Raw genomic sequence first — 27549 nt, 5'->3', positions numbered from 1 at the left:
ATAATTGAATTGTCAGATAATTCAGCTTATTTCAAGTAACAAACTCTAGCAAAAAGTACTTCATATTATTCGTGGTAAAAGTCACTATTATCTTGAAAGAAAAATTTTACAGTCATAACTTTGTTTCCGTTGCGGACAAAAATAACACTCTAAATGGTATCAACACGTTTTAAGAGGAATTTAGGAAATGCGGTTTGCTTTGAATTGGATCGTAAAGAAAAAGCAATTCCAAAAAAACTATTTAAGAGCTTTTTTCCTCACTTTGGCATTACATGGTCGATTGCACAGATACGCTAAAAATAGAATTCAAACTCAAACTCAGCCTAGATCAAGTTTTTTTCCGAAGAATAATAAACCCGCGAGAACAAATGGTGAAACCCAGACGTTAACAGACCCTAAAGCCTTATATATCTTTTGGTCTACATAGCATTCCTCATATCAACGCTGTTTGGTGTTTGAACAACATACTGCACACATTAATTGCTCTAGATAAGAAAGTAATAAAATTGGGTGTGTACATGGTACATAGCTAACAGGGAAAGATTAGAAAGGTTAAACCGAATAGTATACTGATGTTCGAATAAAATACAAGGATTTTAGTGTATTGAACTTGTGTGTAAAAGCAACTTGAGTAACCTTTCACAACAAAAACGGAAGGAAATGATTGAACAGACCTGAAATGATTTAGAAATTATACCTGAATTAGAAGGAAATGATTTAAAATTATACCTGAACTCTTGATTTCCTAATTTTCGCTTCAACTTTCATTTTTTCAATTCCAAATTTTAGTTAGCAGAACTTTTCCTGGATTTTGTCAACAGATTCCTTTTGAATTTGATTTCCAAACTTCTACCATAACCAAAGAAATTAATTCTAATGTCTCCTCTAGCCATCATTCTAAAGGCGGAATCACCTCCTGACAGCCGAACAATTGCTTATGAGACTTACAGAAAGCGGACTGTTATTATTGTACAGCAAGATTATGAGTTAGATGAGTGGGTTACAGTAAATCACATGGCTGTGCCAATTGTGATTTTAGATTTTATTCAGTCATTTCGATTTGAGAAAGGCCTTATGAAAGGAGCTCAATACTTGCTGGATTTTTGTAACGTCTTATGTCAGAGAGTTTGTATTTGACCCAGACACATCGGACGATGGAGTACAATTTTTTTTACGATTATGACGTGGAAAAAATCCCGCTGTATGAAAATCAAGAAACCTACTTGAGAGATCTTGTACTAGTTGAAAGCTTTTGGGAAATTAAACCAGATATTGAGAGCCCAGAATCTTTTAGCGAACCAACAACACCTGCCATGGTTAATGATACAATTGCCTGTACACCTGAAAACAAACACGATGATATTTCGAGCTGTGGAAGCTTTGCGACTCCAACCGTGAGCAGGTGCTTTGCACCAAAGAAACGAAGAATCGATCTCAATTATGAAAACTAAATCAAACTTATTCCTTTGTTAATATTGTTTGTTTAGTGTGTGTGACATTCTTTTGTGAAGCTGACTTTATAAGTTTTGACTATTTTATAATTGAATTGGCAGATCATTCAGCATTTTTCAAGTAACAAACTCTAGCAAAAAAAGTACCTCATATTCTTTGTGCTAAAGGTCACTATTATCTTAAAAGGAAAATTTTACAGTCAAAACTTTGTTTCCGTTGTGGACAAGAACTACACTCTAAATGGTATCAACACGTTGTAGGAGGAGTTTAGGAAATGCGGTTTGCTTTGAAATGAATCATATAGAAAATGCAATACCAATAAAACTATTTAAGAGCACTTTTCCTCACTTTGGCTTTACATGGTCGATTGCACAGATACGCTAAAAATAGAATTCAAACTCAAACTCAGCCTAGATCAAGTTTTTTTCCGAAGAATAATAAACCCGCGAGTGTAACAAAACACTATTGCGAGAACAAATGGTGAAACCCAGACGTTAACAGACCCTAAAGCCTTATATATCTTTTGATCTACATAGCATTCCTCATATCAACGCTGTTTGGTGTTTGAACAACATACTGCACACATTAATTGCTCTAGATAAGAAAGTAATAAAATTGGGTGTGTACATGGTACATAGCTAACAGGGAAAGATTAGAAAGGTTAAACCGAATAGTATACCGATGTTCGAATAAAATACAAGGATTTTAGTGTATTGAACTTGTGTGTAAAAGCAACTTGAGTAACCTTTCACAACAAAAACGGAAGGAAATGATTGAACATACCTGAAATGATTTAGAAATTATACCTGAATTAGAAGGAAATGATTTAAAATTATACCTGAACTCTTGACTTCCTAATTTTCGCTTCAACTTTCATTTTTTCAATTCCAAATTTTAGTTAGCAGAACTTTTCCTGGATTTTGTCAACAGATTCCTTTTCAATTTGATTTCCAAACTTCTACCATAACCAAAGAAATTAATTCTAATGTCTCCTCTAGCCATCATTCTAAAGGCGGAATCACCTCCTGACAGCCGAACAATTGCTTATGAGACTTACAGAAAGCGGACTGTTATTATTGTACAGCAAGATTATGAGTTAGATGAGTGGGTTACAGTAAATCACATGGCTGTGCCAATTGTGATTTTAGATTTTATTCAGTCATTTCGATTTGAGAAAGGCCTTATGAAAGGAGCTCAATACTTGCTGGATTTTTGTAACGTCTTATGTCAGAGAGTTTGTATTTGACCCAGACACATCGGACGATGGAGTACAATTTTTTTTTACGATTATGACGTGGAAAAAATCCCGCTGTATGAAAATCAAGAAACCTACTTGAGAGATCTTGAACTAGTTGAAAGCTTTTGGGAAATTAAACCAGATATTGAGAGCCCAGAATCTTTTAGCGAACCAACAACACCTGCCATGGTTAATGATACAATTGCCTGTACACCTGAAAACAAACACGATGATATTTCGAGCTGTGGAAGCTTTGCGACTCCAACCGTGAGCAAGTGTTTTGCACCAAACAAACGAAGAATCGATCTCAATTATGAAAACTAAATCAAACTTATTCCTTCGTTAATATTGTTTGTTTAGTGTGTGTGACATTCTTTTGTGAAGCTGACTTTATAAGTTTAGACTATTTTATAATTGAATTGGCAGATCATTCAGCATATTTCAAGTAACAAACTCTAGCAAAAAAAGTACCTCATATTCTTTGTGCTAAAGGTCACTATTATCTTAAAAGGAAAATTTTACAGTCAAAACTTTGTTTCCGTTGTGGACAAGAATTACATTCTAAATGGTATCAACACGTTGTAGGAGGAGTTTAGGAAATGCGGTTTGCTTTGAAAGGAATCATATAGAAAATGCAATATCAATAAAACTATTTAAGAGCACTTTTCCTCACTTTGGCTTTACATGGTCGATTGCACAGATACGCTAAAAATAGAATTCAAACTCAAACTCAGCCTAGATCAAGTTTTTTTCCGAAGAATAATAAACCCGCGAGTGTAACAAAACACTATTGCGAGAACAAATGGTGAAACCCAGACGTTAACAGACCCTAAAGCCTTATATATGTTTTGATCTACATAGCATTCCTCATATCAACGCTGTTTGGTGTTTGAACAACATACTGCACACATTAATTGCTCTAGATAAGAAAGTAATAAAATTGGGTGTGTACATGGTACATAGCTAACAGGGAAAGATTAGAAAGGTTAAACCGAATAGTATACTGATGTTCGAATAAAATACAAGGATTTTAGTGTATTGAACTTGTGTGTAAAAGCAACTTGAGTAACCTTTCACAACAAAAACGGAAGGAAATGATTGAACATACCTGAAATGATTTAGAAATTATACCTGAATTAGAAGGAAATGATTTAAAATTATACCTGAACTCTTGATTTCCTAATTTTCGCTTCAACTTTCATTTTTTCAATTCCAAATTTTAGTTAGCAGAACTTTTCCTGGATTTTGTCAACAGATTCCTTTTCAATTTGATTTCCAAACTTCTACCATAACCAAAGAAATTAATTCTAATGTCTCCTCTAGCCATCATTCTAAAGGCGGAATCACCTCCTGACAGCCGAACAATTGCTTATGAGACTTACAGAAAGCGGACTGTTATTATTGTACAGCAAGATTATGAGTTAGATGAGTGGGTTACAGTAAATCACATGGCTGTGCCAATTGTGATTTTAGATTTTATTCAGTCATTTCGATTTGAGAAAGGCCTTATGAAAGGAGCTCAATACTTGCTGGATTTTTGTAACGTCTTATGTCAGAGAGTTTGTATTTGACCCAGACACATCGGACGATGGAGTACAATTTTTTTTACGATTATGACGTGGAAAAAATCCCGCTGTATGAAAATCAAGAAACCTACTTGAGAGATCTTGAACTAGTTGAAAGCTTTTGGGAAATTAAACCAGATATTGAGAGCCCAGAATCTTTTAGCGAACCAACAACACCTGCCATGGTTAATGATACAATTGCCTGTACACCTGAAAACAAACACGATGATATTTCGAGCTGTGGAAGCTTTGCGACTCCAACCGTGAGCAAGTGTTTTGCACCAAACAAACGAAGAATCGATCTCAATTATGAAAACTAAATCAAACTTATTCCTTCGTTAATATTGTTTGTTTAGTGTGTGTGACATTCTTTTGTGAAGCTGACTTTATAAGTTTAGACTATTTTATAATTGAATTGGCAGATCATTCAGCATATTTCAAGTAACAAACTCTAGCAAAAAAAGTACCTCATATTCTTTGTGCTAAAGGTCACAATTATGTTAAAAGGAAAATTTTACAGTCAAAACTTTGTTTCCGTTGTGGACAAGAATTACACTCTAAATGGTATCAACACGTTGTAGGAGGAGTTTAGGAAATGCGGTTTGCTTTGAAATGAATCATATAGAAAATGCAATACCAATAAAACTATTTAAGAGCACTTTTCCTCACTTTGGCTTTACATGTTCGATTGCACAGATATGCTAAAAACAGAATTCAAACTCAAACTCAGCCTAGATTTATGATTGCCACACCCAAGTTTTGTCTACCATGTAGTGAAGTCATACATGAACACTTCAAAGAAGAAGTTTTCATAGAAACATAAATGGGTTACTCGCCTGCAAAATTGTCAAAATTTGGCCTTTTTTTGTTCTTAATCTCTCACAATTTTTTATCCACAATTTCAGCACAAACATTCAAAATGACCTTGTACACTGAATACTGTACAATTGGATGTCAGCTATTTTAGTCGACTGTTCTTTTATAACATTTGATTCCCAAAACAGTGATTGTTTTAACTAAAAAATGTAAAAACTATTAAAAAACATATATTCAGCACCAATTTAATCACTATTATTTGTTTCGCCAAGCTGTTAAATGACACAATTTCATTGCAAATTGCGTTTCAACTAAGAAACATCCCTTTATTCAACATTCTTTGCCCAGGAAACACCATTTTCTTCACTTTTCTGCCAAAAAACTCGGAAAAAATACAAAAATTTAACAAAAAATATCATGCAAACAACACCCAATTACTCTCTATTAATTGTTCGAGCAAATATTCACATTGTAAAGCTTTGTTGCCCACTCCCTTATAACTATTATAGAACATTTTATTCTATTTTCTTACCTCAAAAATTAACAATTTTTGCACATTTTTGGCCTTTTTTCATCAAAAAATACAAAAAGTCTAGGTACAAGTTATCACTTAAAAATATTTAATATAAACCCGAGTCCTCAACAGTATTTCTCCTACCATATTTTAACAGTTTTTAATTTGTATAAAAATGCTTATTGGGGGCGTAAAACATTTTTTTAAACTTTTTACTACCAAAAAAACAGAGGTTTTTGCACTTTTTTTAAAAAAATTTTGTCTGTTTTTGACGCAAAATGGCTTCAAAAATACACCTTAAGCGCATCACTCAAACTATTGTCAATGAAGCGATATAATCATTTTTTAAACCATTTTTCAGACAAGTTTTAAACCCCAATTCCTTCAATTTTTTAGTCAATTTTCACGATATTTTGTCCCTCATTCATTCTCATGCGCTATTTTCAGTTCGAAAAATTCTATATTTTGCAATAGTTTCATACGAAAAATCATTTTGTTGTTCTCAGTCTAGTTTTCAAAATTATTATTCAAAAATTTCACATGAAGGGCAGGATCCAATTTTTCATTGTATTCTCGGAAAAACTGGACAATGGATTAGAAGCGATCATAATGCACAATTGAAATTTCTTCGTCCACCATGAATAAGTACTGAAACTTGTATAAACTAATTGAAAGTTATGTTTCAACAACGATTTACACTGGCTATAGTGCTCACGCTTTGAATTTGCAAGTACGGTGTACGGGGCAAAAAAGCCCATAAAAGTAATACCTCTTGTGCGGTCTCAGACACGCAAAACTATTAAATTTCTTAAATTGGAACAAAAATTTTTGCCAAATTTAAACTTTCTTTTTCTTCCCTTACCTCAGTATTCCATCAGCTTAGTCACTTTCGCTTTTCAGTCCTTCATTAGTCTCATTAGACTAGAAAAATATTTCAGAAATTTAAAAAAAAATCGAAAATTTTTCGAAAAATTTTACAAGTTTCACTCATTCACCGCACCAACTTTATTTGCAAAAATTTTACCAGTTCCACCACTCTCAAAAGTCCTAACCCGTTAAGTTCCCAGCAACACTTTTTTGTCCACCCCCGTTAAATTCCCAGTAACACTTTTTTGTCCCACCCCGTTAAATTCCCAGTAACACTTTTTTGTCCCCCCCCCCCCCGCCATTAATTTCCAATTCCTTCAATTTTTCAGTCAATTTTCACAATATTTTGTCCCTCATTCATTCTCATGCGCTATTTTCAGTTCGAAAAATTCTATATTTTGCTATAGTTTCATACGAAAAATCATTTTGTTGTTCTCAGTCTAGTTTTCAAAATTATTATTCAAAAATTTCACATGAAGGGCACGATCCAATTTTACAATGTATTCTCGGAAAAACTGGACAGTGGATTAAAAGCGATCATAATGCACAATTGAAATTTCTATGTCCACCATGAATAAGTACTGAAACTTGTATAAACAAATTGAAAGTTAAGTTTCAACAATGATTTACACTGGCTATAGTGCTCACGCTTTAAATTTGCAAGTACGGTGTACTAATGTGCAGATGCCTCAAATACAGTTCAAGTGCATAAGCGTTAATTTACTAACAAAAACGAATTCTGATCGACCCGCTTCCATTTTGGTAAAACTTCTCGCGTCAATTTTTCCACTTAAACAATGGAACTTTCTAGCTCTCTAATATCGAAACACCATTAACTGATATCTGTTTTTTAATAATTCTATTGCGTAACTTCTCTCAAAGCTTGAAAATCAACAGCCTTACAACTTAATTACTTCGCACTTACTTGTTAATTCAAACATATGGGCAATAAAGCCCATAAAATTAATACCTCTTGTGCCGTCTCAGACACGCAAGACTATTAAATTTCTTACATTGGAACAAAATTTTTTGCCAAATTTATACTATCTTTTTCTTCCCTTACCTCAGTATTCCATCAGGTTAGTCACTTTCGCTTTTCAGTCCTTCATTAATCTCATTAGACTAGAAAAATATTTCAGAAATTTAAAAAAAAATCCAAAATTTTTCGAAAAATTTTACAAGTTTCACTCATTCACCGCACCAACTTTTTTTGCAAAAATTTTACCAGTTCCACCACTCTCAAAAGTCCCACCCCGTTAAGTTCCCAGCAACACTTTTTTGTCCACCCCCCTTAAATTCCCAGTAGCACTTTTTTGTCCTCCCCGTTAAATTCCCAGTAACACTTTTTTGTCCCCCCCGTTAGTTTCCCAGTAACAATTTTTTGTCCCACCCCGTTAAATTCCCAGTAACACGTTTTTGTCCCACCCCGTTAAATTCCCAGTAACACTTTTTTGTCCCCCCGTCAGTTTCCCAGTAACACTTTTTTGTCCCAGCCCGTTAAATTCCCAGTAACACTTTTTTGTCCCCACCATGCAAATTCCCAGTAACACTTTTTTGTCCCACCCCGTTAAATTCCCAGTAACACTTTTTTGTCCCACCCCGTTAAATTCCCAGTAACACTTTTTTGTCCCCCCATGCTAATTCCCAGTAACACTTTTTTGTCCCAGCCGTTAAATTCCCAGTAACACTTTTTTGTCCCCCCGTTAAATAACATTACCACTTCTATCTGTCTTCTATTGTCAGCCATAAGTTCAATGCTCATCGGTCTATTTTCAGCCCACCGCCAGTAATCAATTCCACTTAAAAATTCTATATTTTGCTATAGTTTCATAGGAAAAATCATTTTGTTATTCTCAGTCCAGCTTTCAAAATTATTATTCAAAACTTTCACATGAAGGGCACGATCCAATTTTTCAATGTATTCTCGGAAAAACTGGACAGTGGATTAAAAGCGATCATAATGCACAACTGAAACTTCTTCGTCCACCATGAATCAGTACTGAAACTTATATAAACTAATGGAAAATTATGTTTCAACAATGATTTACACTGGCTATAGTGGATTTACACTGGCTATAGTGCTCACGCATTAAATTCGCAAGTACGGTGTACTAATATGCAGATGCCTCACATACAGGTCAAGTGCATAAGCGTTAATTTAACTAACAAAAACGAATTCTGATCGACCCGCTTCCATTTTGATACTACTTCTCGTGTCAATTTTTCCACTTAAACAATGGAACTTTCTAGCTCTTTAATACCGAAACACCATTAACTGATATCTGTTTTTTATCATTCTAGTGCTTAACTCGGGCGTTTCCCAGCTTAAATTTCACATATTATTATCCACTGTTAAAAGGATGACAGAACACAACTTAACTTAAATTGTACAAATTATAAGCTTGACACACCTTGACAAACAATTCAACTTGTTCAGTGCATACTTAACCAGATAACAAAGGCTTTGAGAACACACAATAACATGAGAACCAGACGCCCATGCTTGTGAGCGTAAGAACAGTTGTTGTAAAGTTTCGGACACTAGCCTCGAAAGTAAGTGATGATGAGTCGATTCCAGGGTCTTTTTTCTCAGTAATTAGCGCGCTTATGCATGAAACCTTCACCTGCATTGACAAAAAATATTTGGGCTTCAACAAAAGACTTTAGCGATTGGTTAGCATTGTTTCTGCAAAAGTGAAGGTTCTTTGATCGCGAAGTCCAATCAAATCCCTAGAGAGTTTTTTTAAAAGTATTTTTTGAAAGTATTATTCCAAAGAAAATAATGTTACCGCTATTTTAACACTATATTGGTGCGTTAAAATGAGTTTTTTGCAGACTATTTTCTATTTAAAGGTTTCAGTAAAACATTACATACAATTAGTTTACCTTCATAGATCCCAGGTTTAGGTCCAGACCCAAATTGAGCAATGATCAGACAATGCAGACTGAAATGACCTCTGATCAGTCTTTCCAGACCGAAGTTACCTCTGATCAGACCTTCCAGACCAAAATGATCTCTGATCAGACTTTCCAGACCAAAATGTCCTCTGATCAGACCAAACCCAGACCACTGTCCAGACTATAGTGCGCTCATGATCAGACCCAAATTCAGACCATTGTCCAGACTATAAACAGACTATGATCAGACCATCTTCAGACCATGGTCCAGACTCAATTTCAGACCAATGCCCAGACCTTAATCAGACTATGATCAGACTCAAGTGCGCTCAAAATAATCTGATCAGAGAAAAATTTTAATTATGAATAAAGCTCTTATTTTTGCTATGATATATTCATTTCATAAAAACTGGTGTTTGCAGTATTAAAATCATCTAAGGAAAATCCAATTCTGAAAATATTGCTAATGAAGACGAAACCTAACTCTTGAGAAAAAAGTTTTATTTACCATACCCCTTGGTTCATATTTCTGACTCAATGGATGAACTTCGACAGCTTTCCACAAGAAACGTCGTGGTCTTCAGTTTATCAAAATTTCCCCTTGAAGGGACCGACATTTGCTTTCAGCTGGACTCCTTGTTTCTGATCAGAGTCATCGGACTTTAGATTAGTCTCTGATCGGAACGCTGCTTTATTGTTGCCTCTTCGCAGAGCCAACATCCCTCAATAAAAAAACAATAAAATTGAAAAAATAATGCACTGGAAATCAGACCTTCCAGACCGAATTGACCTCAGATCAGACTGAACCCAGACCATGGTCCAGGCTAAAAAGACTGTGATCAGACCTTCCAGACCGAATTGACCCCTGATCAGACCGGACCCAGACCATAGTCCAGACCAAAAAGACTATGATCAGACCGTCCAGACCGAAATGACCTCTGATCAGACCGAATTCAGACCGTGGTCCAGACTATTGTGTGCTCGAACCACTTTCCAGACCCTGTAATTTCGGTCAAGGAACACAGGGGTGTGCGCTCGATTGGGTCTGATCATAGCTCAATTTGGGTCTGGACCAGAACCTGGGATTTGAGTGCGTTTTTTTTTGATGGAAATTAAAAAAATATTAATAAAAGTTACTATATTTCAGGACGGAACGGAGAGCAAAGAGCAATTCATTGCACGGATAATGGTTTACACAACTGGCGTGTGTTACTACTGCTCACTTGAAGATAGAAAAGGCTACCGAAGCGCCATTTGGGTTGCGTTCAAGAGCAAGTACAGATTAGGAGAGGGATCCGAGGTGTATGCGACAATGCTCAATTCGATCATGCAATATTTTGCTGAGAATGTGGAAATTGAGGCGAACTCAGACATTGCCAAAAACAGCGCACTTGTTGAAAACATATTCATGATGGTCATTTGTATACAACTGCAAATCCCTCTCTTTTTAGTTGGAAAACCAGGCAGCTCCAAAACACTGTCCAAAACTATAGTAAACAACGCGATGCAAGGTAGAGCTAGTACAAACAAGTTGTTCAAAGGTTTTAAAAGAATTCAGCCCTTTTCTTTCCAGTGTTCACCCCATACAACTACCAAGAACATTGTGGACCTTTTCCGTCACGCAGTTCTCTATCAAAAGAAGCTGTCGGATGTTTTCTGTGTTGTAATTTTGGACGAAATCGGCCTGGCCGAAGACTCAGAGGCAATGCCCCTCAAATCACTTCATCCGTTACTGGAAAAGGGATACATCGAAGAAGGGGCAGACCCAAACGGTGCTCGCAACAAGGTGGCCTTTGTGGGCATCTCGAACTGGGCCCTGGACCCAGCCAAAATTAACAGAGACATTTTGGTGAACAGACCGGTGCAGGACAAAGAGGAACTTGTTCAATGCGCAAAATCTATTTGCCACGTGGATACATCGGCAGGTCAAAGCGTTGAACAGTTGATTGAGCCTCTAACAGACGCTTATTTTAGCATAACGAGGGACCAGGTAAGTGATACGGGAAGGGAATACTTTGGCCTGCGTGACTTCTACAGTCTGCTCAAGATGTTGCACCGCGATGAAGCTACAAACTGGAGCCAGATTCGCTATTGCATTCAGAGAAACTTCGCTGAAAAGGAAGACAAATGCATGCAGGCGTTCAAAAATGAACTAGCTAAAAGGTCAATTTTCGCGCAAATGGACAATCAGGTTCCAAACACGTTGGATTTTGTTCTGCAGAATTTGAAGGAGAGTTTTGCTGATTTGAATGGCGAGGACCTGAATGGAAGAGAATTGGAACAGGCAAAGTGTGAAAGCAGATACCTTCTTCTGATGACTGAGAACTTCACTGCCATCCAACTGCTTCCCGATATTCTTGGCCTGTCGAATTGTAGATTGATATTTGGATCATCTTTCCCCCAAGATCAGGAGTATATCCAGGCATGCAGAAACATCAACCAGATTAAGCACTGCATGGAAACAGGGGACACTTTGGTACTGATGAATCTGAGATCCATCTACGAGTCTCTCTATGACGCCCTCAACCAATACTACCTCTGGTTATCTCAAAAGCGATACGTGGACCTTGGTCTAGGCTCAGACAGAGTCAAGTGTAGCGTAGCTCTCAATTTCAGACTAGTCATGATTGAGGAAGAGAAGACTGCTCTGCAGTTCCCGATTCCTCTCCTGAACCGGATGGAGAAACACTTCCTAAGCATCGAGTCCACTCTCAATACTCACCAAAAGGAACTCAGACAACAACTAAAGAGCAAGCTGCAACAATTTGCTAATGTTGATCGATCAGACGATACATCTAAAAAGTTCAGCCTGAAAGATGCTTTTGTAGGCTATGACGGAGATATCTTGTCATTCTATGTTCAACGTTTAGATTCGTCCCCCGCCGCCTCAGACACCTCTAGTCAAAGTGAAGATAGCAATACTACGAGTGGAAGTGTCCTGGATAGAGGTTTCAGAAAAATGATGCAAACATGCACTCTAGACGCACTTTGGAGATGCAGCGACCCAAGTGTGGCACCCTTTGGAAAGGAAGTTTATCAAAAGCGGAGTAACCTGTCAGACTTCCTCTGGAACTATATTTATAACAACGAAACAAGGCTAAGAGTTTCTCTCGTCGAAGTTTCAACCTTTTGTAGAATACCATCAACCGATTACATCAAAAAACGCAACAAACGATGCATTGACAAGATCGAAATGCGCTGTGAAAACTTAAATGACATTCAAGAGGTAGTTAATCTGACGAAATTCAAAACTGAACTTGAATTTACAAACCACGTTTCCAAGTTTCGCAAGCGGGCCAAAAATTATTCAAATTTGGTGAAAGTACTTTTTGTGGTATGTCCTAAAATGCACGAGAACCCTAAGCTCATTCTCTGTGCCAAGAACATAACTCAAATCATGCAAAGTGAGAGTGAAATTTTTAACTTATACACTATCTTCATCACACAGCTGCCGAGGAATTGGGAGAAATGGGGCTACTGTAACCTGGCAACGGATAAGTGGGAGAGTTTCCACATTGACAATTTGAGCGACGAGAACGAAACAGGTCTGTTCTTAAAGAATGTCTACCTGAACCAACATCAAGATAAGTTGGAACAAGTGTTTCACATCTCAAACGAAGAGTGCTCTGATTTCCAAAGGAGGTTGCTACAGGAACTTTTTCAAGAGAGTGTGGCTGATATGGACGAAGAGAACAAAGTTGATATCATAAACAAAGTTTTTAGTTTATTCAACCCAATATCAGATTCAACACTTTTGCTCGAATCGAAATTTATGCAGAAGATTGGTACCATCGTTAGAGATGAAGGAATTTCATTTGAGATTGGCGACTTTGTTAGAAAGACAGCCTCGGATTACCCAAGAATACTGCGATCAGGTACCCTTGAACAAATGTTTTTCGAGGAACTGAAGGAGAAAATAAAACCATCTGCGCAAAAGTTCCTTCACAGGATCGACTTGAAGCACAACTTTGACTTTCTCTTTCAGCAAAGTTGGAGGAAAGCAGCGATGGTCGACCTTTTCTGCACTGAAGGCATATGGGAGGAGCCAAAAAAGAAGCGAGTTGGAAAACATTTTCCATTTTTTGCCGAAATCTTTCAGATTTACTCTCGTCTCTGGGATCAAGCCGTTCAAACTCACCCAGAATCGAGGGCTACAAAGCAGAATTTTATGCGAACGCAAATGGAAAATCATTACGCTGCTCTCAATGATGTTTTGTTGAATCTGCCAGAGGAAGCTGCCAGTTGTTTTGCTGTAGATCTAATTAGCGAGACATTTCTGTCCATAAACAACGTTGATGAAAAAAATTTACACATAATAAAGGAAGCACTGGAGCATATTTCAGCAGCTGAGCAACCAAATAGGATTGTTGACGTCTTTTGTTGTTTTCAAGAAATGATTCCCTCTCTGATGAGTGTGTTGCCCATCTTGCAGAAGTTTGAACCGTTCTCACCAAGAGACTTGGACCTGAGTTCAGTCCAGTCTTTAGTAGAGTCAATTCAAAACAGTGCGTTAGAACAAGTGAACTTATCTGAGGAGGAGGAAGTGGATTGGAAGAGGATTGCTGACCAATGGGAGAAAGTTGCTGTCCTGAAAATGTGTCTGGCTATTGACCATACTCTGAGTGAAAAGTTCAAAGGCGATCTTTCAAAGGTTGAGTTGGAAACAACTTTTCTCTTCCACATTTCATTCAACTTGGACCATTCAATCATCAATCAAGTCTGCACGGAGGCGAGTGACACCTTCCGCTATTCAGATGAGTTCTCGTCACTCTTTTCCGATCTTCAGTCCTGCTTAGACGATGTGACCGAGTCCTTTGTCAATCTCTGTGTCCAAGAAGAGACAGGCAGTGAACTTTGTGGATTGTGTGCGGAGCCATGTACGAAAAAAACGAGCTCACTTCCCTGCATGCTGCAATGTCGAAAAAATCACGTTGCTCACAAGGAGTGCCTGCTCGAAAAGAGTAGACCCGGGCAGAAAGTAAATTGCCGCATTTGCTGTACTGCGGCACCTTTCTCAGAGGGTCTTAAACTCTTCAAATGTAGCTCATTGCATTTAGTGAGCTCTTGGAATCAAATATGGCAGAATATTGCAGGAACTTTTATGACCATAGTTACAGAATACATACTCTCAAGAGCTCAAGATACAGATTTCATAGAGCTGTTGCAGTTTTGCCTCACTAAGCAAAAAGATATCTGGGCAGTGAAGTCTCTTCGAATTTGTTTGCTCTCTGTTCTAGTAACGAATGCGAACTACTCGGGTAGATTGTTAGGTTCAGCCATTCAGCAGATCTCTAAACAAGACATCGACCACGCAGAGTGCCTTGAAGTCCTGGTGAATGCTTTCGACTATCGTTACGAAAACTCTGATTTCCATCATTCACTTGAAAACCCAAATCCCCAATGCCCAGAAGTTGTAGCTACTGCACAGTCGATCTCCAGCTGCAAATATGAATTGCGGCAATTGGTTGCAAAAATTGGAATAATAATGAAAAATGAGGACGAGCACACCAGAACTTCCTCAATGGCTCAAATTAGAGAATTATCTAATTACCTGTGTTCTCAACAGTTGTTTGCAAACAGAAATGATAAAGAGAGCATGCAAAAGTACTTCTTGTGTCATTTGCACTTGAGGTATGGAATCCCTGCCGTACACCATGTATTACGCAAATCCGATTTTCACCCCTTAATTTCCACTATTCCATCAGAAATGAAAGAAATTTATGGCGACATTTTCCTCAGTTTCTCCGGGTATCTTGACACAGTGCAGAAAGTTTGCGTTGGAATACGTACGGGCAACAACAAACAGGCACATGATCAGCTTTTGGGAAGTGATGGACTGATGCAACGTCTGTTTGCATACCGTTTTATCATTGACAACAGGATATCTTCAATTTCACCTGTAGTGAACACAGAGTTCATCGCTTTTATGCGAGAGGAATCAAAGCCAGATCTGTTCCTAAAAACCTTTCTCAAATCTTGTGAAGATGTCAGACCTCGTAAACCTAAACGTGTTGAAATTACAGACAGTTTGGAACACTTTTCCTACTTTTTCCAGTGTTTTATAGAAACGCGGATGCAGGAAAGCCAAAAATTGGATGCAGGAAACGTGGATGCAGGAAAGCCAAAACCAAATCTGTTTATGCCTTTCCGGGTATTGATAGTGACAAATGGCAATCTTTTCAAAAACTGGTTTCTCCCAACTTTTGCGGACAGCTATGATTACTTTATCACGTTGCAAATTAAGAGAGGTTTTTTGACACGTGGTCAACTCCGCACAGCGACTCTCAACAAATGTCCCAATGGACACCCGTACGTAATCGAGAACTGTGGCAGAGCAAATGGTGAGAGCATATGTACCAAATGTGGGGAGACAATAGGGGGCCAAAAGCACCAGCTGGCACCAGGAAATACCAAAATAGCTGATTTGAGGAATCCTAACCAACTGTCAAAGCAAAAGCGACAATTTTTGGGATACATTGGCGATTGGAACTCAATGAGAATTTTGTACAGGAATTGCACACCTTTCACGTCTAATCTAATGCAGTTTTTCCTCCATATAACTCTCTACATAACCTCAGGCGGACGACAAATGTTTAAGAGAGCAGCTGCTAATCTGAATTCATTGGCCCGTGACAGCTTTAATTTGTGTGAGGAGGATGTGTTGAAGATCATCGTTCACATGGTCGAAGCTTCGCTGTTGGAGACAACAGGAAGTGAATACGACAAAAGTTTTGAATCAGAGGAGGGGAGAGCCACGTGGGAAGACGCTTTCTCTTCTTTTGTCCACAAACATACGACACAAAGTGTGAATCGGAGGCTGCTTTCTGACTCTATCAGTGCACTTGAGAAGAAAATCATAGCCGGCAACCAACCGGAGCAGGGTCTGAACCGAGCCCACTGTGTGAAAGGTTTCCTAAGCACAGGCGACTTAGGAGATTTTGATATATGGGGAGTACGCAGAATAGAAACTCGCGCCTCCTTGATTGAACAGTTAAACTCACGGCCACGTTGTGAAAACCCGCTACTTCGATCCTTAATTGAGAATGAGAAGTATTTGACTGGCATTGCTCAGCTTGCCACTCTGTACAGTTTCTTCACTAAAATTACAGAGCTGTACAACAGTCAAGACACAGGACGAAACACAAGCTTTGTCACGTTTATTAGTCAGCAACACAGATTAGGAGACGAAACAGGCACCAGTGGGCCTTTGGAAGAATTGGCCAGAGAAGCTGAAGCATACATGACTGTTTGGAATCAAATTATTTCTCCAACCATTGTTCACCGTGTTGAAGGAAAGATAAATTTTCCCCAAAGTTTGGACCAAAACACCTCTATTGAGCACTTTGTGATTATAGAACCAATAAAGGAGAACTGTGCTTTTGCAGCATTCAAATTCCTCGTGGAAAAGCACAATGAGATTATTCACGCCTACAAGGAATCGCAACAAACTAAACAGAGGTCAGCTTACAATTTGACTTTCTATCTCAGTCCAAACGAACAGAACAGCTCGAAAAAAAAGTTAACGCTAACTTTACCTCAACTTAAATTTAAAAGTTAATGCCTCACTGCCATAAAAAATGACCCTAAACTTTACTCCAACATACAATTACCTTAATTAGTTACCTTAACAGTAACGGTAAAATTTCTCTAACTTTGCTACAACTCAGCTCAAATCTTTACCCTAAAGTAAGTTAGTCTAAAAAGTTGGTAAAGGCAAAGTTAAGAGAAAATTACAGCTAACGTCTGACCTTGCAAGAGGAATAATGCGCAATAGTCTGGACAAAAGGCCGAAATTAAGAGAAGAAAATTGAAAAATTATTACAAATCTATATCATACTACAAATATAATATCTCAAAATTATTGCAAACCTTGGATAACAACAACAACAAGAACAACAACAACAATAATAAAAATAATAAAAATAATATTAATAATAATAAAAATATTAATAATAATAATAATAATAATAATAATAATAATAATAATAACAATAATAATAAGAATAATAGTAATAAAAATAATAATAATAATAATAATAATAATAATAATAATAATAATAACAATAATAATAATAATATTAAAAATAATAATAATAATAATAATACTAATAATAATAATAAAAATAATAATAATAATAATAATAATAATAATAATAATAATAACAATAATAACAATAATAATAATAATAATAATAATAATAATAATAATAATAATAATAATAATAATAATAATAATACTAATAATAATAATAATAATAATAATAATAATAATAATAATAATAATAATAATAATAATAATAATAATAATAATAATAATAATAATAATAATAATAATAATAATAATAATAATAATAATAATAATAATAATAATAATAATAATAATAATGTTAATAATAATAATAATTATAACAATAATAATAATATTATTAACAATTATAATAATGATAGTAATTGTGGTACCGTGGCACACATCTCCAGATGGAGAACAAATTTGTAACCAAGATACATAAAATATTATTTATAAACACTGATGAACTATACACATTCATATATACTTACTATAAACTATAGTTCATGGTTATAGCGGAGAAACATTAGTTTGGGTAAACTTTATTTTCGTGAATAAACATCGCTGTACGCGATGAAAGTGCTAACGGTGCAGTGACAGGTATCTGTCTGTTCTAACTCTAAAGTGTAAACGCACAACAATGGTTAAGTGCAGTTTTGCCTTTTCATGTGTTAAAGAAAGTATCTCTCATTCCAAGTGGAATTCAACGATTATTTCGTAATCACGTTTTATCACTCACCACATGGCGCAGTCAGCATAGGAGTTACGTTATTTTGGGAGGCAGGAGCGAACCCAAACCAGGAATGGGCACAATGGTTCTCAACATTTAAACTGGCCGTAATGGCAAAGGAGAATCTAAAGGTAAAAAAATTGTTGAGGACAAAACCAACCCCAGCTGACTTGTTCTATCCTACTATGCCAAGCCTAGAAGACCCAAGAGCAAACGAAACACAAGAAGAAACAAGAAAAGGAGCAATGAACGTAAAACAATAGAATTCAGAGGACCGTACGTTGACATATATACTTGGGACGAAGCCGATAAAAAATCAAAGGTCTTTTTTACTTATCGATTGGACAGCAAGGAACCCGACAGTACCATCAAAACAATCCCCACACGAAAATCGGTACATGCAGCACAAACGAATTCGCACACGAATTAGCAATCTCATTCACTAAACCCAGAAACACGACATACGACAGATTCCAGATCATAAAAGCAAGACAAGAACCTCATGAATCATTGGAAGCATTCTACAGCAGACTAAGAGAACTAGGAGCTAAGGCAGCATTTGGCGCTGTCGAACAAGATCTAGTAAAAGACTTCTTTATAGGCAAAATGAACAACACAGCAATACAAATGAAAATCCTTTCGGAGATGAGAACACCTGCACAAGCACTAAATTACGCATTAGCAAGAGAACGGGGTCAACAAATCCAAAAAGAAATACTCAGAGGAACCAACTCCAACTGGAACACAATGGTAGCACACATGTCAGCTCGCAAAACGAAACCAGCAATACTACCCACACCTAACACAAAGTAGTATCCACAATGCTGGAGATGCGGAGGATCATTCACACCCAATCATAACAACAACTGCCCAGCAAAAATGTCACAATGCAACATATGCAAAAAACCAGGACATTTTGTGTTGGGTTATGGACTTTCGCAAGCGGAATAAAAAGCGTTTTTAACTAAGTAAAAGAATTAATTTCTCAAAAAATGAGAGAATAACAAAATGATATTTTACAGTAGAATTTAGAGATTTACAGGAGAGATCTGATTATTAGATCAAGATGGTGATTTGGATTTGGGGATGAAAAAGGACTCAAAAATCAGCTGTATATATACCCATTATCAGTGTGAAAAAGTCAAGATACAAAACTAATCTTAGCACCCTGATTTATAGTGGGGGTCGCAAGGGTTAACCAATATGGTTTGCTTCTGCAAATCAGTCGCAAAGGGAACCATAAATGGAATGCGTTTGCACTTTTCTAAGAATTAATTCACACTTCCGGAGATATCATCATGATTTAATACATGCTGGGAAGATTTTACATCAATTAATCTAACTCTAATAATAGTTATCTAGATTCACCAATTTGAACCGAATATTGATTCTCAGCACCATTTCTTGACGATTCATTTATATAATTTCTTTGATCAAAGTCATATTGCTTGTCTTTCTAATCTGGTAAGTCAAACTTTCTTTCTAATTCTCACTAAGTTTAAGACTATAGATTGATCGATATTCTAACACCCCCACTCAGACTTGAGCTGGTTGCGTAGAGTCTGCTCCCATTAAAACTGCTCTGAATGTTTCCACTTTCGAAACGGGTAAGGACTTTGTGAAGATGTCCGCTGCCATTTTGTCTGTAGGGACGTAATAAATTGAAATAGATTGAATTGATTGAATTGATCCCATCCTCAGTCTTGTCACGAATGAAGTGAAACTTTGTTTCGATGTGCTTGCTCCTTTTGTGCATGACTGGGTTTTGGCAAAGTCTGATACAACTTTGGTTGTCCTCTCCAATTGCTATTGGACGTTTGATGCCAAAATCCTATAGAAGTTGTTTCAGGTAGAGTGCTTCCTGAACTGCTGCTGCCATGCCCTGATATTCGGCTTCTGATGACGAAAGAGCAACTGTGGCCTGCTTCTTGACACCCCAGCTGAGTGCTGCGCCACGTCCGTTGAGCTTGAAGTAATAGCCCGTTGTTGATTTTCTGTCGTTCACGTCTCCAGACCAGTCTGCATCCCTTTCCCCCACTAAATCATAACTAGCCTCTTTTGTGTAAGTAAGTTTTAAACCTTTTGAACCTTGAAGATATCGCAGAAGTCGTTTTTCCCACATCCAGTGTTGATTGGTAGTTGCATTCATGTGTCTGGACAGAATGTTGACTGTGAACATGATGTCTGGCCTCGTCTGTTTGGCCATATACAGAAGTGATCCAACCAAGCTTCTGTAGATCCTCTGGTCCACTTCTTCGTCTCCGTTCTGTGCTGTCTGAAGTTTCAAATTCAAATCAGCTGGAGTTCTTGAGGGTTTGTTTCATACCATAAATTGATTTATTTAGTCGACATACTAACTTCTCCCCATCTGATCCGCGTTTTACAAACTCCTGTGGCTGTTCCAGATACACTTCTTCCTCGATTGGTGAGTGCAGGAAAGCAGTCTTGACATCAAATTGGTGCATCACAAGGCCCTGCTTCGCTGATAGCTGAAGTAGAACCGGTATCTGGCTTACGGGTAGGCGCAAAAGTCTCAAAGTAGTCCAGTCCTTCCACTTGTTTGAAGCCTTTCGCCACATAGCGCACTTTGTATTTGTCCACTTGACCACTGGGTCCCAATTTCACTTTGTAGACCCATTTGCCCGGTATGACGTCCCTGTCTGTGGGTGGTCTTACTAGGTTCCAAGTCTCGTTGACTTGGAGTGCCTTGATCTCGTCCTTCATTGCCCGGTGCCACTGGTCCCAATCGTCACCTTGCTTGGCTTCGTAGACTGTTTTGGGTTCCACATAGTCGCCCTCAGTCACAGCAAGATGGGTCCTGACTTCTCCAAAAATTTGCGGAACATTCCTTGCTCGTGTCCCTCGTCTGGGCTCTGCTCTGTCCGCGTGTTCCAGTGCATCTTCATTGAAGCCAACTGTCTCTAACTGTGAGAAGTCTTCTGTGTCACTGTCTTCCAGTGACTCTGAGTCTCTGTGACTCCCTCTTGTTGCAGTAGATCCTTCATCTAGTGCTGTTTCTCCAACATCTGAGGCCTCTTGTCTCAGTGTTGTTTCTTGAGTATTCACGCACCCTGCGTCATGCCACTCCTCCTTTATTGCAGTAGATGTGTCCGGTCGTTCTCTGTTGTCATCATCTTGATGACCATCATCTGGGTGCCAGATTCCCAGTTCCGACCCATCATCTAGTAGGTCAGCCGTTTTTTGTTGTCAGGGATTGAGCCCACTTCAGACTCCTTGATGATCACATCTCGAACTGCCATCACCTTGCGTGTGTTGGGTATGTACACCAGGTATCCGTTTTCTCCTTCAGTGTAACCCACAAACTTTCCTTCCAGTGCCTTGGGTTCAAGTTTGCTGACTTCTCTGTCTCTCTCCCTCATGAAGACTCTGCAACCAAAAATAGATAATTTACTAATTGGAAGCTTAGGTTTTATACCTCTCATCAGCTCTGCTGGGCATTTTTCTTCTCCTCGTCTCACAACCAAGTTTCTGATCCTTGCTGCGTGAAGAATTGCTGCTCCCCACATCATCTTGGGAAGTCCTGAGTCAATGAGCAAACATCTTGCCATCTCCAGCAGTGTCCTGTTGCACCTCTCAGCTAACCCATTCTGTTGTGGCGTCTCTGATATGGTCTTTTCCTGTAGAATGCCTGCATCTAAGCAGTACGTCTTGAACTGCTCTGAGAGAAACTCCTTCGTATTGTCTTGCCTCAGCTTCTTGGGCGTCCCCACACTGAGAACAAATTTCTTCAGGCTGGCCAGTGCTTCACTCTTTGCCTTAAGGAAGTCCACAAACACAAACTTTGTGTACTGGTCTGCAAACACTATGCAGAACCGGAACCCTGACAGTGACTCTACTCTGAAAGGTCCCATCACATCTGTGAACACCCTCTCCAGCTTTTCTTCTGCTTGGGTCTCTGCCACTCTTGGTACTGGAGTCTTTGTGATCTTGGCCAATGCACACACATTGCATACATCATCGAGTTCCCCCACTGTCTCTGGTGCATTCCTGACCACATCCGCTTGATTCAAATGACCCAATAGTCTGTGCCACTTCCTTGCACTGTCAAGTTTCACGCTGTTGGAACTCATCTTGAATTCTAGAACTCTGCAGGGTAAGTAAAACAAATTATTTTCTTGTGTTAGTTTTACCCGAGTTCCCTTCTGGAGTTTCATGCAGCTGTTTCCTCTCTCGAAAGTGAAGCTATGTCCCCACTCCGTGCATCTTGAGACTGATAGGAGGTTTGAAGAATAGTCCGGCACACACAGAACATTTTTGAGTTCGCATTGGAATTCCCCTTTGTTTGAGGGTATGCTGATCCTCACACAGCCTCTGCCCACCACTCTGGAAGCCTCTCCGTTGGGATTTCTGACCACTGATTGAATGGGCACAAAGTCCAGGAACGCATCGATGTTCGTCACTATGTGATCTGTACAACCACTGTCCACTAGCATGCCTGCTGTCTTCCACTGGGTAAGAGCTGCCCAGCATTCCTCGTCAGGTGTAGCCAATGTTGGACCCATTGCCACTGACTCATGTTTGCCTCCATCTCTTTGTCTCTTGCATGCCCTGTCTAGGTGACCCTTCTCACCACACTTGCTGCATTGTGCTGTCTCCTTCCTCCTGCAGTCCTTGGCAAAGTGTCCAGGGATCCCACACACAAAGCAGTTTCCTTTCTTGGGTCCCTTCTTGAAGTCACGCTTCACTGCCAGTGCCACTGAACCACTTTGTCCCTTGTGTCTCTGCACCGTGCTATCAGGAAAGTTCTACAGCCTTTTCCTCAACTCTGTGAAGTTCGTTGCTGGGTTGAAGCTTTCCTGTATAACAAAACTTTCATACCTCGTTGGGAGACCATTGAGGACCAAGGCGTTGAAGAGGGTCTCTGAGACTGCTTCCCCTGCTTCTTGTAGCCTTGTGAGCAACTCCTGTCCTCTGATGAAGAAACTGTCCAAATCCTCAGAATCCTCGAGCTGCAGTCGAGCAATCTGTGCCACTAAAGTCACCACTGTCGGTGTCTCCACACTCTGAAATCTCTCTTGCAAAAGCTTCCAAGCCTTTGCTCCATCTCCAATGCCATCATCTCCAACACAGTCATGTCTCATCAGCATGAGGGTTGTTGCATCTAGAGTCAGTGCTAAATGGCACCACACATTGTTCCCTTTCTCCTTGATGTCTGCAACTTCCTTCTCATATGCATCCTTCAGCACCTTGTGGTTCTTCTTCTCATCATTGGTTGCCCCATTGGCCAGTGGCGTAGGCTCATTGGGTTGCTCTTCTGTCCCCAGTAGTGATTTGTAGAGTCCCTTCGTCTGCATCATCGCCACAAATCTTGTGCTCCAGATTGGAAAGTCCTGTGCCTTTCCTGTGTAGGTCAGCAGCTTCACTGTCTGTTGATCCATTGAAGTTTGAGCAGGCAAAACAGTTGTGAAAAGAAAAGGTACTAAGCAGAAAAGGATTATGACTGTCAACAACAAATTAGTTTTGTTTTGGAAATTAATTTTATGACTTGGGTTATGGACTTTCGCAAGCAGAATAAAAAGCGTTTTTAACTAAGTAAAGGAATTAATTTCTCAAAAAATGAGAGAATAACAAAATGCTATTTTACAGTAGAATTTAGAGATTTACAGGAGAGATCTGATTATTAGATCAAGATGGTGATTTGAATTTGGGGATGAAAAAGGACTCAAAAATCAGCTGTATATATACCCATTATCAGTGTGAAAAAGTCAAGATACAAAACTAATCTTAGCACCGTGATTTATAGTGGGGGTCGCAAGGGTTACCCAATATGGTTTGCTTCTGCAAATCAGTCGCAAAGGGAACCATAAATGGAATGCATTTGCACTTTTCTAAGAATTCAATCACACTTCCGGAGATATCATCATCATTTAATACATGCTAGGAAGATTTTACATCAAATAATCTAACTCTAATAATAGTTATCTAGATTCACCAATTTGAACTGAATATTGATTCTCAGCACCATTTCTTGACGATTCATTTATATAATTTCTTTGATCAAAGTCATATTGCTTGTCTTTCTAATCTGGTAAGTCAAACTTTCTTTCTAATTCTCCTTAAGTTTAAGACTATAGTTTGATCGATATTCTAACATTTTGCAAAAACGTGTAGATCACAAATACCACCACTTCCAAAAAATAGAGGACAGTTCCACAGACAAAAACCAACAAACAAGAAACGTTAAGAACATCAACGAAGAAGAAGAAGAAACAATAGCACCACCACTGGAAGAAGAAGAAGAGAACGAAACAATTGAGCCAGAACCTACCATGTACATTACAGAACTTATGGGAGATTGGAACAAGATAAACTACATAGAAAAAGAATTCAAGGAAATAAAAAACCACGATCTCAATAACACAACTCAACAGGGAGAAATCATCATACCAACAACTATCAAGAATAATAACAAACTCAACTGGCTAGCAGACACCGGATCGCCACGTAGTTTCGTAGACATCATTACAGCAAATGAGTTACTACAAAACAACAAACACATGATACTCGAACCATACAACGGACAGATGAAATTCAAATCTTTCAATAATCAAAACATTCCTATAGTAGGACAAATCCAAATTGAACGACAATCCGGATCATGGACTGCAAGGAACTGCAACATTCTCGTGGTAAAACCCAGATCACAAAACCTCATGAGCAGAGATGTACTGACTAAACTCGGACTAACATTGACCCAACAACAATCAGAAGGTAAGAAAATATTTAATATTAACAAACACATCATTGAATAAAACATCACAAAGTGGATTTTTTAAAAATACCCTCACCTCTGTACACGATTAGGCAGAAGCAAAAACCATATTGCGAATCAATTATGAAAAAAGAAAAAACACCAACTCAACACAAAGGAAGACGAGTACCCTTACACCTAATCGAAAAAATAGAAGACAAATTACAAAAATTAATTGAAGACAACCAAATATTCCGCTTGAAGAACGATTTATTTATTAGCCCGGTGGTAATAATTGTCAAAAACACAAATAAAAAAAATAGATTAAAAAAAAACTAAACAAAGCAATCCACAAAAACAAATATCAAATGCAAAGCAACGACCATCTCACAGACTCCCTTGCAATGCAAATCGCATCAAACAAAAACAAAGAAGGACCCTGGTGGTTCAGCAAAATAGACCTCAAGTATGCATATAGTCAAATACCACTGGACAACAGCATAGCAGAACACTGTAATTTTAACATACTTGGAGGTAAAGCAACTGGAACATACCGATTCATCAATGGATTTTACGGACTAACCGATATGCAGGCAAAATTCCAAAAAACAATAGACAAAACTCTAGAAGGATGCAAAAACTATTTTGCATTTCTAGACGACATCTTAATCGCAACAAAAGGGAAACTAAAAGAACACGAAGAAAGCCTAGACACAATACTAGACAGATTAAACAAAGAAGTTCTAGCTATTAGCTTACAAAAATGCGAATTTGCCAAGCCAACAATCGAATGGCTCGGATTTGAAATAACTCCACATGGAGTAACACCACTAATCACAAAAACAGAAGCACTACTAAAACTCGAACCACCTAAGACACTAAAACAACTAAGATCATTTATGGGAAGCATACACCACCTCACTAAATCCATAACAAACCTGGCCGAAATATCAGAACCGTTACGCCCATTACTAAAAACGGAAAATACAACATCATCCAATAGACTAAAATGGGAGGATAAACACACAAAAACATTTTCAAACATCAAATTACAAATCGCAAACATCGTAGAAAACAAACACTTCGATGTAGATAAGGACACAAGAATCAAATGCGAACCAAGCAAACTGGGATTGGGAGCTACCTTAGAGCAAAAAACAGAAAACGTCTGGCATGCTATTGCATTCGCAAGTAGATTTTTAAACCCTGTAGAACAACGATATAGTACGAATGAATTTGAACTACTAGCGGTAGTATGGTCTTTGGAACACTTTAAATACTATCTCCAAGGTTCGGAGTTCACACTCCAAACGGATCATCAAGCATTATTAACAGCACTGAAAGAGAACAGAGGAAACAAAACCTACCAAAGTAGGTTAACACAGTAGGTCGATAGATTATTACCATTTGATTTCAATATAGAACACATTCCTGGAAAACAAATGGGATTTGCAGATTATTTTAGTCGCAATCCAAATAGAATTGCAACTCCCCCTTCCGAAGAGGACACACACTTCGTAATAAACCAAATAAACGATTTTAAGTTCACGCTAATTAAAAACACGCTGCGCAGTAACCAGAGCAATGCTAATAAAAGACCAAACAATTATGACGTCATGAATCGATTTCAATGCAAGAAAACAAACACACACGCTTTTTGCCATTCTCGCCATAGAAATCAGTCGCCGCATTTAAACACATTAAATTTCAAAACAAATGAATCAAATTCTGTTCAATCACAAATTAATTCTACAAATTCCAGATACAAATCTTTATCAAACTTTACAAAAAATTCTACAAATGGACATAATCCAAATCAATTTATAAACGTTATTACTCGTAATAGACCGCAAATAGAAACCTCAAATAGAACAATAGTTGGACGATACAGAGGACCGAACAAGAAAAAGACAAATTTGCAAACAATGGAAAATCAACCAACAAGACCACCTCTAGTAACTATCAGTACACAGACGGAAGACAACGACAACATCGGAAAAGGACGTGAACCAATTCAACCCGACCTGCATGCACAAAATTTCCCCCTCCGTTCCAACAGTGAAAGAATGCCAGACTATCGCAAGCAACTAGCTAGCAAGAGTCGTCGGGGAAGAGTTCCTGGCGGAGGCGACTAGACAAGATCGCACACTTACACCCATTATCAAGATGATCAAAGACAAAGACTGGGAATCACTAAAGAAATCAAACAAATACTTCTACTCACTCCGCAAGGATCTAGCAATCACAGAATCCGGCTGCATGCTCTACAATAACAATAACAAACTAGTAGTTCCACGAAATCTAAAACAACTCGTAATTGACGCAATCCATCAAACACATCCCGGCCAAGGTGGCATGCTGAGTTTAGGAAACCTAATTTGGTTCCCCTGCATCCATCGCAGTCTAACATTAAAAACTCAAGCCTGCGAAGAAGGTACTAAGCAAGATCGAAAATTACTCAAACAGCCAGTCCTATCACCGGCGGCCATCTGGGATATGGATCACGACTCAGAACCAGAGCTGAACATTCAATACAGCGAAACAACCCAGAAACAGACACGACCTGGAATTAACATTGCCTCCGAAAGCGACGACTCCACTCTTAGCCCCACGCGCACTCCGGAGGAAAAAAGACAAGCAAAACAAAAGCAACAACAAATACTTCAAGGACCAAGCACTTCTGAATCAAG

At 38.2% G+C, this 27549-nt stretch overlaps 1 protein-coding gene across 1 annotated transcript in view; it reads left to right on the top strand.

The window, feature by feature from the left end:
• Positions 1-26994, top strand: part of LOC142350937 (E3 ubiquitin-protein ligase rnf213-alpha-like) — a 147274-nt gene extending 120280 nt beyond the window's left edge. Inside the window, exons 9-12 of the mRNA XM_075402994.1 lie at positions 10497-16807; positions 18749-18897; positions 24280-24879; positions 26717-26994. Coding sequence (XP_075259109.1) covers positions 10497-16807; positions 18749-18897; positions 24280-24879; positions 26717-26994 — 7338 coding nt within the window. The remainder of the gene's footprint in view (positions 1-10496; positions 16808-18748; positions 18898-24279; positions 24880-26716) is intronic.
• Positions 26995-27549: the final 555 nt, after the last annotated feature.

The sequence above is a fragment of the Convolutriloba macropyga genome, chromosome 1 (assembly GCF_964194025.1).
Source record: "Convolutriloba macropyga chromosome 1, txConMacr16.3, whole genome shotgun sequence".
NCBI lineage: Eukaryota > Metazoa > Xenacoelomorpha > Acoela > Convolutidae > Convolutriloba > Convolutriloba macropyga.
The sequence above is the reverse complement of the archived record's forward strand: the minus strand, read 5'-3'. Positions and strand labels throughout refer to the sequence as shown.